Genomic DNA, 14,554 nt, shown 5'->3' on the forward strand with positions numbered 1-14,554 from the left:
TTATTAGCCTTTAATTTTGGGCATGCCACTGAAACAGTAAATCTTTAAAAAAAACTTCAGAGCTTAAAGGGTTAAAGTTATTTAATTTTCTCACTCTCATTTTATGGAAAAAATTGCAATGAAATTCTACTTTGAGCTAGTGGTATTTGGGCCAGATTAATTTGGAAAACTGTGTTTGTTAGATAATGAACTAATTTGCCTATTATATATATAATATTGCCTATTGTTGGTGTTGCCTAGTCTTTTTTGTTTTGTTTGTTTGTGTACAGATAAATGCACTAGTTTTTATAATGCTAAATCATTCTTTATGTCATTTATTGTCACAGCTAAGAGTCTTCAAACTAGCTAAGTCCTGGCCGACTTTGAACATGCTAATCAAGATCATAGGTAACTCACTGGGGGCTTTGAGTAATCTGACATTGGTGCTAGCCATCATCGTCTTCATCTTTGCGGTGGTTGGCATGCAGCTGTTTGGAAAGCGCTACCGTGACTGTGTGTGTAAGATTTCTGATGATTGCACTCTGCCTCGCTGGCACATGATCGATTTCTTCCACGCATTCCTCATTGTCTTCAGGGTGTTGTGTGGGGAGTGGATCGAGAACATGTGGGATTGTATGCGTGTGTCGGTGAAGGACCAGCACATGTGCTTGATAGTCTTCCTCATGGTCATGGTGATTGGGAATCTGGTGGTATGTATAGTCTATTTCTAGGAATTAGCAATGACAACATAATGCATGTGAGTGTTATTGCAGATATGTTATTCTAGTCAATCAACATTCCATAGGATAGAAAAATGCCAAATGAGCTCTCTTTAATATCTCTTTAATATTGTTTCTTGTAGACATTAAATGGAGAATTTAGCTGAAGTTGGATTTTGGAAAAAAAAATTTAAAAAGAAAACCGTAATCGCATGTGTCTCCTCTAGAGTTTCAGAAGAGATCTCAGCTGTGTCATAGACTGTGTTCAGATTTGTCAAGATACCAACATCTGTAATCAAGTCGTGGATTTAAAATTCTTCCAAGACCATGTGATCTGACCTATGCTCCCATATTAATTTTATAGCTCTATACTTTTACTGTATTTTGTCCATTGTCTCATTTGTTTACATTTTTAGTTCTTCAGTGGCGTAATACGTGATACATTGTAGAGGACCAAACCTGCAAAAATGAATTAAATTAAAAAGAATGATAGAAAATCAAGCATGAATTCAATGAATAAATAATTAAATATAATAAAGAAATGTTTGTGGAAATACAAAAAGTTATGATATGCAAAATCCAATAATCCATAATTTAATTGTAATTCTTCATTTCTCTATTCATTTAATTATTTCTATATTCATATATTTTCTGTTTATTTGTTTATGTAATTCCCTCTCCATTATGATAATGATGGGGTGGTCAGTTTATCCCAATGGTTGATCGATCATAGAATTTAACTAAACGTGTCTTGTGGAAAATATGGAATTAAATGAATGAAAGTAAATATGGAAATAAATACGTTTAAAAAATAAATACAGAAAAAAATAGATAGTAGTATAAATAAGTACTAAGTAATTGTAATAAATATTTACAGAAATTAATAAAAAAAAAAAAAAAATGTATAAGAAAATACTCCTTATTGTATACTTATAGGACTTATTGTTGACTAATTGTTATTAGTACTAATTTATGTATGTATTTATAGTTTTTGCAAGCTTGGTTTTCTATAATACATTAGAGACAATCTTTATGCTTCAAGATGATGTGTGCAATCTTTTCGATTATAAAAATACTTCCTTCTATCCCAGTTTTAAATGCAAAGACATTTTAGCAGACAAACATTGACATTGGGCCTTATTCATGAAACATGAGCAGAACAAATGTGTGTGTAAAATGATTGTAAACCATTCTACACACTGAATTGAATGTGACAACTTTTGTAAGATTTGGTTCTGTCTGTTTAATGAATGAAGCCTGTCTAGTAGAAACCAGTTTTTTTCTGACAAATGGCAGGAGTGTTTTGGTAATACGTTTTGGAAACAGTCATTGTTTGCAATTCCATTTGGTTACAGAAATTACACATTTCACCTCTAACTAAAACATAACTGAGATCTCAATTTCCCGAGCTATGAAAGAATGAAATCTGGGCATAAGTCTTTCTCTGGAATGCTTTAGAAATTACTCGTCAAAGCTTAAAAAAACTAATTATTTTTTTTCTGTTTCATAAAGGTATACCTCACCAATTGTTGGTTTCTTCGTCATTAACGTTTCCTTTAGGTTCTAAACCTGTTCCTCGCGCTGCTGCTCAGCTCCTTTAGCACTGACAACCTCGCGGTCACCAATGATGAATGCAAGAAGAACAACCTACAGATCGCAGTTGGCCGAATCAAGAAAGGCTTAGCCTATGTTAAGGCCTGTCTGCAAAGTTTCTTCCGAAGCAGCTGTTTAAGACGCAAGAATAAAAAACGAGATGGGACCATGCAATCGATGAACAGCTTTGAAATAAAAGACAACCCCAACCAAACTGCATTAGAGCTGTTTAAAGACCCTGGAGGAATGGCCGAGGTGGATAGAGTTGGTGAGAATTTCATCAGCAACCCAAGCCTGACCATCAGTGTCCCAGTCGCTGTAGAAGTGTCTGATTTTGACTGCCTTAAAAGGGAAGAATTGGGCAGCTTTTCATCTGACCTAGATGAAGATAAAGAGGTAAGATGATTTAGCTGGCACTGGAAAGATTAAATGTGTATATTATTTTTCAAACTCAGGATCTTTGAAAGTAACAAACTTTACCAATCAAAGCTTGACCAATAATGGAAGTTACATACAGTATCTGAGACGGTTGTTCACAATGCACATACAGTAAATCAGATCAAATCCAAATCAAATCCGATCTTGGGGACTGACTGATGACACTGTCATTTCGTAAGTGATGAAATCTGATCCATTTGTTCAGACAGAGTAGTCAGTGGCTATGGTAATGATTTGTCAGCACAATGTCAAGAGATTTTTACTTTTGGTGTGAATCTGTTCTGTGTTCGGTTTAGGGTTCGGACAATGTAATCAAACATCTACAATGTAGATATTTTAACATACTGTCTGTGGCCCCAAAAATGAAAGTGGATGTCTTATTGCCATAAATCCTGGACAAGTTCTTTTCAGTCCAAGTGAATTCCCTTTAGTGCATTGTGAATTACATCAACACTTATGTGGCCTAAAGGGGTCAGGGAAACATTATCTACCATTTGAGGTTGAGTGTGAATGGTAGCCCTCATGATAACATGCTCATTTGCTTTCTGCTGGGAAATGGGGAGGTGGTGGTCTGTGGTGTTGGCATACAACTGTCTATATATACTGATCATCTATACAGCTATTACTTTAGTTAATATCCTACAATTATTTTGATTATCCTACCACTCCTGCACAAGCCATAATAATCCAGGACACTGTACTAACAATTATTTTCTTAGTAATGACAAATCTAGTGAGGTTCATGTTTAAAACAAGAAAAATAAACTTACTAATGTGTTTTTTATTCTGTCTTAGCACCCTTTAACTAGTCTGCCATGGCAGCATTTCTAAGAAGCTATCAAATTAAGACCTTTTTCAAAAACATTACCACAGCCATGAAGCATGTTCTTTCATTCATAAAATTAGGATATTTCTTCTTTAAGGATTGTTTATGCCATTTATTCACATCCTGCAATATCACCAACACCATCAGTTTCATCTGCAGTCATACAATTAGTTGTCCTAATTCAGTCGCTGATGTGTAACAAACACGGCTCTAGCGTTTGGAATCAAGAAGCGGTTCCTATTCAGAACCAATGCCAAATTATTTTTTAATTAATGAAGGTTCTTGAACATCTGCATTTTTCTGTCAATATAAAGATGACACATTTTCTGGTGAAAATGTATTAATTGTGCTTTTTTACGCCTCTCATCCACAATGGAGCGGCAATTCTTTCACCGAAAATGGAGTTGATGATGTCAGGAAACTCAATATTTTTGTAGCCAGAGCTTGAACTTGGGGTGTGAATTGGATGTGATAAGAGAGAGAGAGACTGGTTGCTGTGACATAAAACAATGAAAAACAAATTGCATTGTAATTGGTCAAAATGACTAACAAATCCATCTCAAAATGTTATCTGAAATTCTTCAAGCCACTTTACAATCATTAGTTAGCAAAATGAAATTTCCCACAAATCAGCGTAAGCCGTCAATTCCGTTGATTTTAGAAAACATGGTACTAATAGACATCAAATTGACTGTTGTGGCTTCAGTTGCATCAATGACTGTTGAAATTACTTAAGACAGAAATGTTCCTGGGCCAAACAAGGAAATAAGCCATTCAAGCTACTGTACATTTTGCTAGTCACATAGGAAGACAGTTGGTTGTGGATGTATTTGATTATCAAATGCATATAAAATTACACAAGCTGCATCTACAGCAAGAGCTACTGCACAAAAGTGTACTGGTGCTTTTGCATAGGAAACTTCACAACCTTTGTTGAAACAAGCTCCACTTTGAGAACCACTGAACTTAGGCAGTTCGAATCCAGGGTGTGCTGAGTGACTCCAGCCAGGTCTCCTAAGCAATCAAATTGGCCCGGTTGCTAGGGAGGGTAGAGTCACATGGGTAACCTCCTCGTGGTCGTGATTAGGGATTCTCGCTCTCAATGGGGTATGTGGTTGTGCGTGCATCGCGGAGAATAGCGTGAGCCTCCACATGCTGTGAGTCTCCGGGGTGTCATGCACAGCGAGCCACGCGATATGATGTGCGGATTGACTAACTCAGAAGCTGAGGCAACTGAGACTTGTCCTCCACCACCCAGATTAAGGTGAGTAACCGCACCACCACGAGGACCTAGGAAGAAGTGGGAATTGGGCATGCCAAAATTGGCGAGATAAGGGGTATGTGACGAAGCAGGCGGAGAATGAGGATCTATTTTATTCAAGTTTATTCAAAAACATAAAGAAAAACTCAGAAACAAGCAAAACAAGGGAGACCTGGCACAGAGCATCAAAAACATGCAAGAACTAACAAGTAAACAAGGAAACTAAAAGGGCTTATATACAAAAAGGAACAAACAAGGGAATAAGGAACACCTGGGGAAATAATCAGGGAAGGAGAACTAATCAGGGGAAAACCAATCATAAAATGAAACTACAAAGGACTACAAAAACCAAACAGGAAACAGGAACTAAACTAAACTTCAAAATAACAGCACAAAAACAAAAGACAACAGAGAACATGACAGAGCCCCCGCTTTAAGGAGCGGATTCCAGACACTCCAAAAAGGCACAAAAAAAAAGAGGAAAAAAAAACAAACAAACAAATTGTCCAAGGGGGCACAAGGGGCAAACAGGCAGTCCAAGGGGACACAAGGGGAAAACAGGCAGTCCAAGGGGGCACAAGGGGCAGACAGGCAGTCCAAGGGGGCACAAGGGCCTGGGAGGCGGCCACAGGATGGGGACTGGGTCAGGGGGCCTGGGAGGAGGCCACATGATAGAGACAGGGTCAGGGGGCCTGGGAGGAGGCCACAGGACAGGGACCGGGTCAGGAGGCCTGGGAGGAGGCCACAGGTCGGGAACAGGGTCAGGGGGCCTGGGAGGAGGCCACAGGACAGGGACCGGGTCAGGAGGCCTGGGAGGAGGCCACAGGACAGGAACTGGGTCGGGGGCCTGGGAGGAGGCCACAGGACAGGGACCGGGTCAGGAGGCCTGGGAGGAGGCCACAGGATGGGAACAGGGTCAGGAGGCCTGGGAGGAGGCCACAGGACAGGGACTGGGTCAGGAGGCCTGGGAGGAGGCCACAGGACAGGGAGTGGGTCAGGGGGCCTGGGAGGAGGCCACAGGACAGGGGCCGGGTCAGGAGGCCTGGGAGGAGGCCACAGGACAGGGACTGGGTCAGGGGGCCTGGGAGGAGGCCACAGGACAGGGGCTGGGTCAGGAGGCCTGGGAGGAGGCCACAGGTCAGGGACCGGGTCAGGGGGCCTGGGAGGCGGAACCATGGAAGGCCCTGGAGGCGGAGCCGTGGGGGGCTCAGGAGGCGGAGCTGAGGGAGGCGGAGGCTTGGGAGGTGGAGCTGAGGGAGGTGGTGCCGTAGGAGGCTCTAGAGGCGGAGACCTGGAAGGCTCTGGAGGCAGAGTCGTAGGAGGTGGAGCCGTGGAAGGCTCAGGAATTGAAGCCATGGGAGGCTTGAGGGGCGGAGCCCTGGGAGGCTCGAGGGGTGGAGCCCTGGGAGGTAGAGCCGTGGAAGGCTCTAGAGGCGGTGCACTGGAAGGTTCTGGAGGTGGAGCCGTAGGAGGCGGAGCCGTGGAAGGCTCAGGAATTGAAGCCATGGGAGGCTCGAGGGGTGGAGCCCTGGGAGGCTCGGGAGGTGGAGCCCTGGGAGGTGGAGCTCTGGGTGGCTCAGGAGGCGGAGCCCTGGAAGACTCGGGAGGCGGAGCCCTGGGAGGTGGAGCCGTGGAAGGCTCAGGAATTGAAGCCATGGGAGGCTCGGGAGGTGGAGCCCTGGGAGGCGGGGCTCGGGAGGCGGAGCCCTGGGAGGTGGAGCCCTGGGAGGTGGAGCTCTGGGTGGCTCAGGAGGCGGAGCCCTGGAAGACTCGGGAGGCGGAGCCCTGGGAGGTGGAGCCGTGGAAGGCTCAGGAATTGAAGCCATGGGAGGCTCGGGAGGTGGAGCCCTGGGAGGCGGGGCTCGGGAGGCGGAGCCCTGGAAGGCTCGAGTGACTTGAGGAGCAGAGCCGTAGGAGGCTCGAGAGGTGGAGCCCTGGAAGGCTCGAGAGGAGGAGCCCTGGAAGGCTCGGGAGGAGGAGCCCTGGAAGACTCGAGAGACTTGAGAGGCGGAGCCCTGGGAGGCTCGAGAGGCGGAGCCCTGGAAGGCTCGGGAGGCTCGAGAGGAGGAGCCCTGGGAGCTTCGAGAGACTTGAGAGGCAGAGCCCTGGAAGACTCGAGAGACTTGAGAGGCGGAGCCCTGGGAGGCTCGGGAGGCTCGAGAGGAGGAGCCCTGGGAGACTCGGGAGGCTCGATAGGAGCCACCCTGGGAGGCTCGGGAGACTCGAGAGGCGGAGCCCTGGGAGGAGGAGCCCTGGAAGGCTCGGGAGGCTCGAGAGGAGGAGCCCTGGGAGGCTCGAGAGACTTGAGAGGCAGAGCCCTGGAAGACTCGAGAGACTTGAGAGGCGGAGCCCTGGAAGACTCGAGAGACTTGAGAGGCAGAGCCCTGGGAGGCTCGGGAGGCGGAGCCCTGGAAGGCTCGAGAGGAGGAGCCCTGAGGGCTCCTGAAGGCTCGAGAGGAGCTGCCCTGGGAGGCTCGGGAGACTCGAGAGGCGGAGCCCTGGAAGGATCGGGAGGAGGAGCCCTGGAAGACTTGAGAGACTTGGGAGGCGGAGCCCTGGGAGGCTCGGGAGGCGGAGCCCTGGGAGGCTCGGGAGGCAGAGCCCTGGGAGGCTCGGGAGGCTCGAGAGGAGGAGCCCTGGGAGGCTCGAGAGACTCGAGAGGCGGAGCCCTGGGAGGCTCGGGATACTCGAGAGGCGGAGCCCTGGGAGGATCGGGAGGAGGAGCCCTGGAAGGCTCGGGAGGCTTGAGAGGAGGAGCCCTGGGAGGCTCGAGAGACTTGAGAGGCGGAGCCCAGGGAGGCTCGGGAGGCGGAGCCCAGGGAGGCTCGGGAGGCGGAGCCCTGGAAGGCTCGGGAGGCTCGAGAGGAGGAGCCCTGGGAGGCTCGAGAGGAGCCGCCCTGGGAGGCTCGGGAGACTCGAGAGGCGGAGCCCTGGAAGGATCGGGAGGAGGAGCCCTGGAAGTCTTGAGAGACTTGGGAGGCGGAGCCCTGGAAGGCTCGGGAGGAGGAGCCCTAGAAGACTTGAGAGACTTGGGAGGCAGAGCCCTGGAAGGCTCAGGAGGAGGAGCCCTGGAAGACTCGAGAGACTTGGGAGGCGGAGCCCTGGAAGACTGGGGAGGAGGAGCCCTGTAAGACTTGGGAGGCGGAGCCCTGGAAGGATCGGGAGGAGGAGCCCTGGAAGTCTTGAGAGACTTGGGAGGCGGAGCCCTGGAAGGATCGGGAGGAGGAGACCTGGAAGTCTTGAGACACTTGGGAGGCAGAGCCCTGGAAGGCTCGGGAGGAGGAGCCCTAGAAGACTCGAGAGACTTGGGAGGCGGAGCCCTGGAAGGCTCGGGAGGAGGAGCCCTGGAAGACTCGAGAGACTTGGGATGCGGAGCCCTGGAAGACTGGGGAGGAGGAGCCCTGGAAGACTTGGGAGGCGGAGCCCTGGAAGGATCGGGAGGACGAGCCCTGGAAGTCTTGAGAGACTTGGGAGGCGGAGCCCTGGAAGGCTCGGGAGGAGGAGCCCTGGAAGACTCGAGAGACTTGAGAGGCGGAGCCCTGGAAGGCTCGGGAGGCTCGAGAGGAGGAGCCCTGGAAGGCTCGGGAGGCTCGAGAGGAGGAGCCCTGGGAGGCTCGAGAGGTGGAGCCCTGGGAGGCTCGAGAGGTGGAGCCCTGGGAGGCTCGGGAGGAGGAGCCCTGGAAGACTCGGGAGGCTCGAGAGGAGGAGCCCTGGGAGGCTCGGGAGGCGCTGGCTCTTGGACGGTCATGGCTGCTGGCACTGGCTCTGGGGCGGTCGAGGCTACAGGCACTGGCTCGCTGACCGTGGCAGGCGTAGGCACTGGCTCGCTGACCGTGGCAGGCGTAGGCACTGGCTCGCTGACTGTGGCAGGCGGAGACTGGGGAGCAGAAGTTTTTCCTCTTCTCCTCCGAGTGAATGGAGCTGGCAATGCTGGCTCGGTGGCCGTGGGCTCTGGCTCGCTGACCGTGGCAGGCATGGGCGTTGGCTCGTTGGCCGTGGCAGGCATAGGGGGACGAGCCATGGAAGTCTGGGGGGTGACCTCAGTGGGAGGAGATGATAAACCCTCCTCCTCTAATCCCACAGTGAACAGCGAGCCGCTCACTCATAGAGTCTCCTCCACAAACTCAAGGAGCGTCCAGTGAGGTTCCGCCGGAGGCAACAGCTCCTTTAGTGAACTACAGAGACCTGCTCTGAAGAAAACCACCAAGGAAAATTCTGGGTAGTCCACTAAATTTGCCAGATCTAAAAACTCACGAACGTGAACCTCAACTGGACGGTCCTCTTGCCTGACGAGGAGAATTCTGACAGCTGCTAGATACATAATGGTTGGTTAGTTCTTCTGTGATGAAGCAGGCGGAGAATGAGGATCTATTTTATTCAAGTTTATTCAAAAACATAAAGAAAAACTCAGAAACAAGCAAAACAAGGGAGACCTGGCACAGAGCATCAAAAACATGCAAGAACTAACAAGGAAACAAGGAAACTAAAAGGGCTTATATACAAAAAGGAACAAACAAGGGAATAAGGAACACCTGGGGAAATAATCAGGGAAGGAGAACTAATCAGGGGAAAACCAATCATAAAATGAAACTACAAAGGACTACAAAAACCAAACAGGAAACAGGAACTAAACTAAACTTCAAAATAACAGCACAAAAACAAGACAACAGAGAACATGACAGAGCCCCCGCTTTAAGGAGCGGATTCCAGACGCTCCAAAAAGGCACAAAAAAAGAGAAGAAAAAAAACAAACAAACAAACTGTCCAAGGGGGCACAAGGGGCAAACAGGCAGTCCAAGGGGACACAAGGGGAAAACAGGCAGTCCAAGGGGGCACAAGGGGCAGACAGGCAGTCCAAGGGGGCACAAGGGGCTGACAGAGCAGCCCAAGGGGGCATAAGGGCCTGGGAGGCGGCCACAGGACGGGGACTGGGTCAGGGGGCCTGGGAGGAGGCCACATGATAGAGACAGGGTCAGGGGGCCTGGGAGGAGGCCACAGGACAGGGACCGGGTCAGGAGGCCTGGGAGGAGGCCACAGGTCGGGAACAGGGTCAGGGGGCCTGGGAGGAGGCCACAAGACAGGGACTGGGTCAGGGGGCCTGGGAGGAGGCCACTGGACAGGGGCCGGGTCAGGAGGCCTGGGAGGAGGCCACAGGTCAGGGACCGGGTCAGGAGGCCTGGGAGGAGGCCACAGGTCAGGAACCGGGTCAGGGGGCCTGGGAGGCGGAACCATGGAAGGCCCTGGAGGCGGAGCCGTGGAAGGCTCTAGAGGCGGCGCCCTGGAAGGCTCTGGAGGCGGAGCTGTAGGAGGCGGAGCTGTGGAAGGCTCAGGAATTGAAGCCATGGGAGGCTCGAGGGGCGGAGCCCTGGGAGGCTCGAGAGGTGGAGCCCTGGGAGGCGGAGCTCTGGGTGGCTCGGGAGGCGGAGCCCTGGAAGACTCGGGAGGCGGAGCCCTGGGAGGCTCGGGAGGCGGAGCCCTGGGAGGCTCGGGAGGCTCAAGAGGAGGAGCCCTTGGAGGCTCGGGAGGAGGAACCCTGGAAGACTTGAGAGGCGGAGCCCTGGGAGGCTCGAGAGGTGGAGCCCTGTAAGGCTGGGGAGGAGCCCTGGGAGGCTCGGGAGGCGCTGGCTCTTGGACGGTCATGGCTGCTGGCGCTGGCTCTGGGGCGGTCGTGGCTACAGGCGCTGGCTCTGGGGCGGTCGAGGCTACAGGCGCTGGCTCTGGGGTGGTCGAGGCTACAGGCACTGGCTCGCTGACCGTGGCAGGCGTAGGCACTGGCTCGCTGACCGTGGCAGGCGTAGGCACTGGCTCGCTGACTGTGGCAGGAGGAGACTGGGGAGCAGAAGTTTTTCCTCTTCTTCTCCTCCTCCTCCTCCTCCTCCTCCGAGCGAATGGAGCTGGCAATGCTGGCACGGTGGCCGTGGGCTCTGGCTCGCTGACCGTGGCAGGCGTGGGTGTTGGCTCGTTGGCCGTGGCAGGCATAGGGGGACGAGCCATGGAAGTCTGGGGGATGACCTCAGTGGGAGGAGATGATAAACCCTCCTCCTCTACACCCACAGTGAACGGCGAGACGCTCACTCGTAGAGTCTCCTCCACAAACTCAAGGAGCGTCCAGTGAGGTTCCGCCGGAGGCAACAGCTCCTTTAGTGAACTACAGAGACCTGCTCTGAAGAAAACCACCAAGGAAAATTCTGGGTAGTCCACTAAATTTGCCAGATCTAAAAACTCACGAACGTGAACCTCAACTGGACGGTCCTCTTGCCTGAGGAGGAGAATTCTGACAGCTGCTAGATCCATAATGGTTGGTTAGTTCTTCTGTGACAAAGCAGGCGGAGAATGAGGATCTAGACGCAGCAGTTTATTCAAAAACATAAAGAAAAACTCAGAAACAAGCAAAACAACGGAGACCTGGCACAGAGCATCAAAAACATGCAAGAACTAACAAGGAAACAAGGAAACTAAAAGGGCTTATATACAAAAAGGAACAAACAAGGGAATAAGGAACACCTGGGGAAATAATCAGGGAAGGAGAACTAATCAGGGGAAAACCAATCATAAAATGAAACTACAAAGGACTACAAAAACCAAACAGGAAACAGGAACTAAACTAAACTTCAAAATAACAGCACAAAAACAAAAGACAACAGAGAACATGACAGGGTAATTGTGAAGATTCCAAGCAAATGTGTTTAGTATCATTTCTGAGAAAGTGCATAGCAGGGATGTGCTGGTTAAGACATCATGAAATCAAAATACCCCCTATTTCAAGAAAATGTACAATAAACTTTCATCAAAATGTAATTACTTGCTCCACTTCTGAAATGGCTTTCCTTATTGGCTGACGTCATTAAGCCTTCTTACTTTTCCAGTCCCTCTCCTCCAACCATTTGACTCCAACCTATTATGTAACACTTACTTTTCACTATCCAGTCAATTCCCAATGGATAAAATCAGTTCCTGCCCTACATACTTTTCTCTTTGAATAACTTGTTTCACTCAGAAATATGTCACATTACGAAAGTAAAATGTGTCGTAAACACCATTTCAGGTTGACTTTAAGATAATGCAGGCATCTTTTTTTAACACACATGGATTGTTCATTACTAATAGAACAGGCATTAATTAATATATGTGTTTTCATGTCAGAAAATAAAAAAACGTACATTTTGATTTAAAGCTGAAGTTTGTAACTTTTAACATTTTAAAATACTTTCTCCTATCTTCGCTTATAATGCAGAGGCAACTACAGTATAAGTAAGCATTCAGTGCTATTCAATTTAATGTAAAAAAAAATGTAATTGTTTTTTAAACTTTAGGCAGTGTCTCTGTTGCGCTATGAAAATTCCTCCGTTTGCTTTGAGCGACCCGTCCCAAGGAGACAATATCATTTATTCGATCAACAACTGTGTTTGTTCGATCAACATTAGACAGGGGCATTTTCAGGAAGCAAATCTGTTTAGTGGCGCATAAATTACATACTTCAGATTTAATACGTTGGAATAACTATTTACTTTATGTTGAGTTGTTGATGACAAGAAAACAAAAAAGATGCATCACAGTCTTTAAGTCATGCATTCTGTTCACCTCTGGTAGAATTAGATTCTACTGTCTTCTATTACGTAATATTAAACAAAAGGGAGAAAATAAAAACAACAAAACCTGATTGTAGAATAGACAGACTGTAAACACTGTACCAACATACTGTATATTTAATTCTATGAAATTCTGTGCATTTTTTGTAAGATTTTAATCATTCTAGCAAACCAATACTATAAAAGTGTAAGTAAATTGCACTCTGAGATCCCAAGATGCACCAAATGTTGCCCATTTTTTTAGAATGACCATTATTATTGCAATAAGGCTATTGTTACTGGTTTCATCCACTTGGGATCATATCATATGCATGCACAGATGAAGAGCCACAAATTATAGAAGGAAACCAACAGAACATCCATGCTTGTAGTTAAATTCTCGGCCTTGCTGAATGACTCAGCTGAAATGATTGACTTTGTAAACCACATTATTATGTGCCATCTCCTTGGTGACTGCCCTCTGTGGAGTCGTTGCCATAGTAACCTGTAGTGCATCTGTGCTGCATTTGCAGAAGCTGACTGACGTTGATACGATCTCTTCTGAGGGCAGTACTGTGGATCTCAGACACTTTGGACATAGAGAAGACACAGTGGACTTTGAGATGGAGGAATCCACAGAGCCAGAAGCCTGTTTCACACCAGGTGAGCTGTCCATTTACCCCGAGCAATGCAACCAATAAAGCTGACTCTGTGCAACAAAATACATTCCATGTAATGAGAAAAAAAAAAGACTTCAAAGCTGTAGTTCTCAACCTCTTTGAATCTAAGGCCCCCCCCCCCCCCTTTGTCCAAGACATAATATCCCCTGGAAAGTGCCAGTAGATAAAATAAAATAAATGATTACTCCGCTCAATACTCGATTCTGATTCAGCGGTCTGATATGTCTAAATTATGACCGGACATTCAGGCAAAAAGTGAATTACACCAGTCATCCGGGTATTGCATGTCATCTTTCTTACTTGTACTTGCATCTCTACAAGTAAGCGAATCAAATTATTTTAACTCAAATCAATGTTTCATGTCTTTTTATTTATTTGGCAAGTTGTCATGTAATAAGCTGGATAATAGGCAGTCAAACGATCATTTCGCAATATATAAACACCAACATAACAATCCAAAGGGTGGAATTCAGCTTTTTCTAGAGACTCTGGTCTCTTTCTACTCACATAACAATGTAATTTCAACTCAAATCAATATGTCATGTCTTTTCTTTTATTTATTTGGCGAGTAGTCATGCAATAAGCTGGATAATGAGCAGTCAAACTGTCATTTTCACAACATAACAAAACAAAGGGTGGAATTCTGCTCTTTCTGGAGACTCTGTGGTCTCTTTCTTCTCTCATAAAAACGTAATTTCAACTGAAAAATATTTCATGCTTTTTATGTGTTTATTTGGCAAAATCTCATGTAATAAGCTGGATAATGAGCAGTCAAACTGTCGTTTTCACTGTCTTTGAATCTTTGTCATTTTCACAATATATAAACACCAACATAAAGCAAAGGGTGGAATTCTACTTTTCAAAATCACGCAATTTCAACTAAAATTAATATTCCATCCATGGACATGTTTAACTTGGTAAGTAGCCTTGCAATAAGCAGGAAAATGTCAAATTAGTTGGTCACTATTGCAAAATAAGGGTGATACACAATCCCAATTCTTCACTTTGGGGTCCTGACTACCCCGCAGGGGTTCATTTTGTGATAATGACTGTACATCATACCTTATGTACAACCCGAAAAAGTTGGGACAGTATGATAAACACTATTAAAAACAAAAAGAAGTGATTTGTAAATTATATTCACCCTTTGCTATATTGGCCTATTGCTATATTTACTTACCTAAACATTATATGATTTACCTTGTGAATTTCATAGTTTTTATTTCTTTTCTTTTTTTTTTAAATGTACAGTAATTTAAAATCAGTTGATAGCAAAATACTCCAAAAAAGTTGGGACATTCGAGTGTTTACCCTGTGAAACATCATCATTTCTTCTAATGACACTTAAACTGAAAACAGCGTGGTTTGGCCCAGAGAACACGAAGGCTATGTTTCTCAAAATCTATTTCAACTATGGACTCGCCAGACCAAAAACACAGTTCCTCTGTTCTGCTTTCCAAGATGAGACCGAGCCCAGAGAAGTTGGCAGC

General features: G+C 47.3%; 1 protein-coding gene across 3 annotated transcripts in view; it reads left to right on the top strand.

Annotated features, from left to right (window-relative positions):
• LOC127654809 (sodium channel protein type 2 subunit alpha-like) overlaps nt 1-14,554 on the top strand; it is a 67,153-nt gene that overhangs the window by 34,854 nt on the left and 17,745 nt on the right. For all 3 annotated transcript variants that reach the window (XM_052142259.1, XM_052142257.1, XM_052142258.1), the window contains 3 exons: nt 327-689; nt 2,259-2,687; nt 12,918-13,047. In XM_052142259.1, coding sequence (XP_051998219.1) covers nt 327-689; nt 2,259-2,687; nt 12,918-13,047 — 922 coding nt within the window. The remainder of the gene's footprint in view (nt 1-326; nt 690-2,258; nt 2,688-12,917; nt 13,048-14,554) is intronic.

Source organism: Xyrauchen texanus, chromosome 14 (assembly GCF_025860055.1).
Source record: "Xyrauchen texanus isolate HMW12.3.18 chromosome 14, RBS_HiC_50CHRs, whole genome shotgun sequence".
In the NCBI taxonomy this organism is placed as follows: domain Eukaryota; kingdom Metazoa; phylum Chordata; class Actinopteri; order Cypriniformes; family Catostomidae; genus Xyrauchen; species Xyrauchen texanus.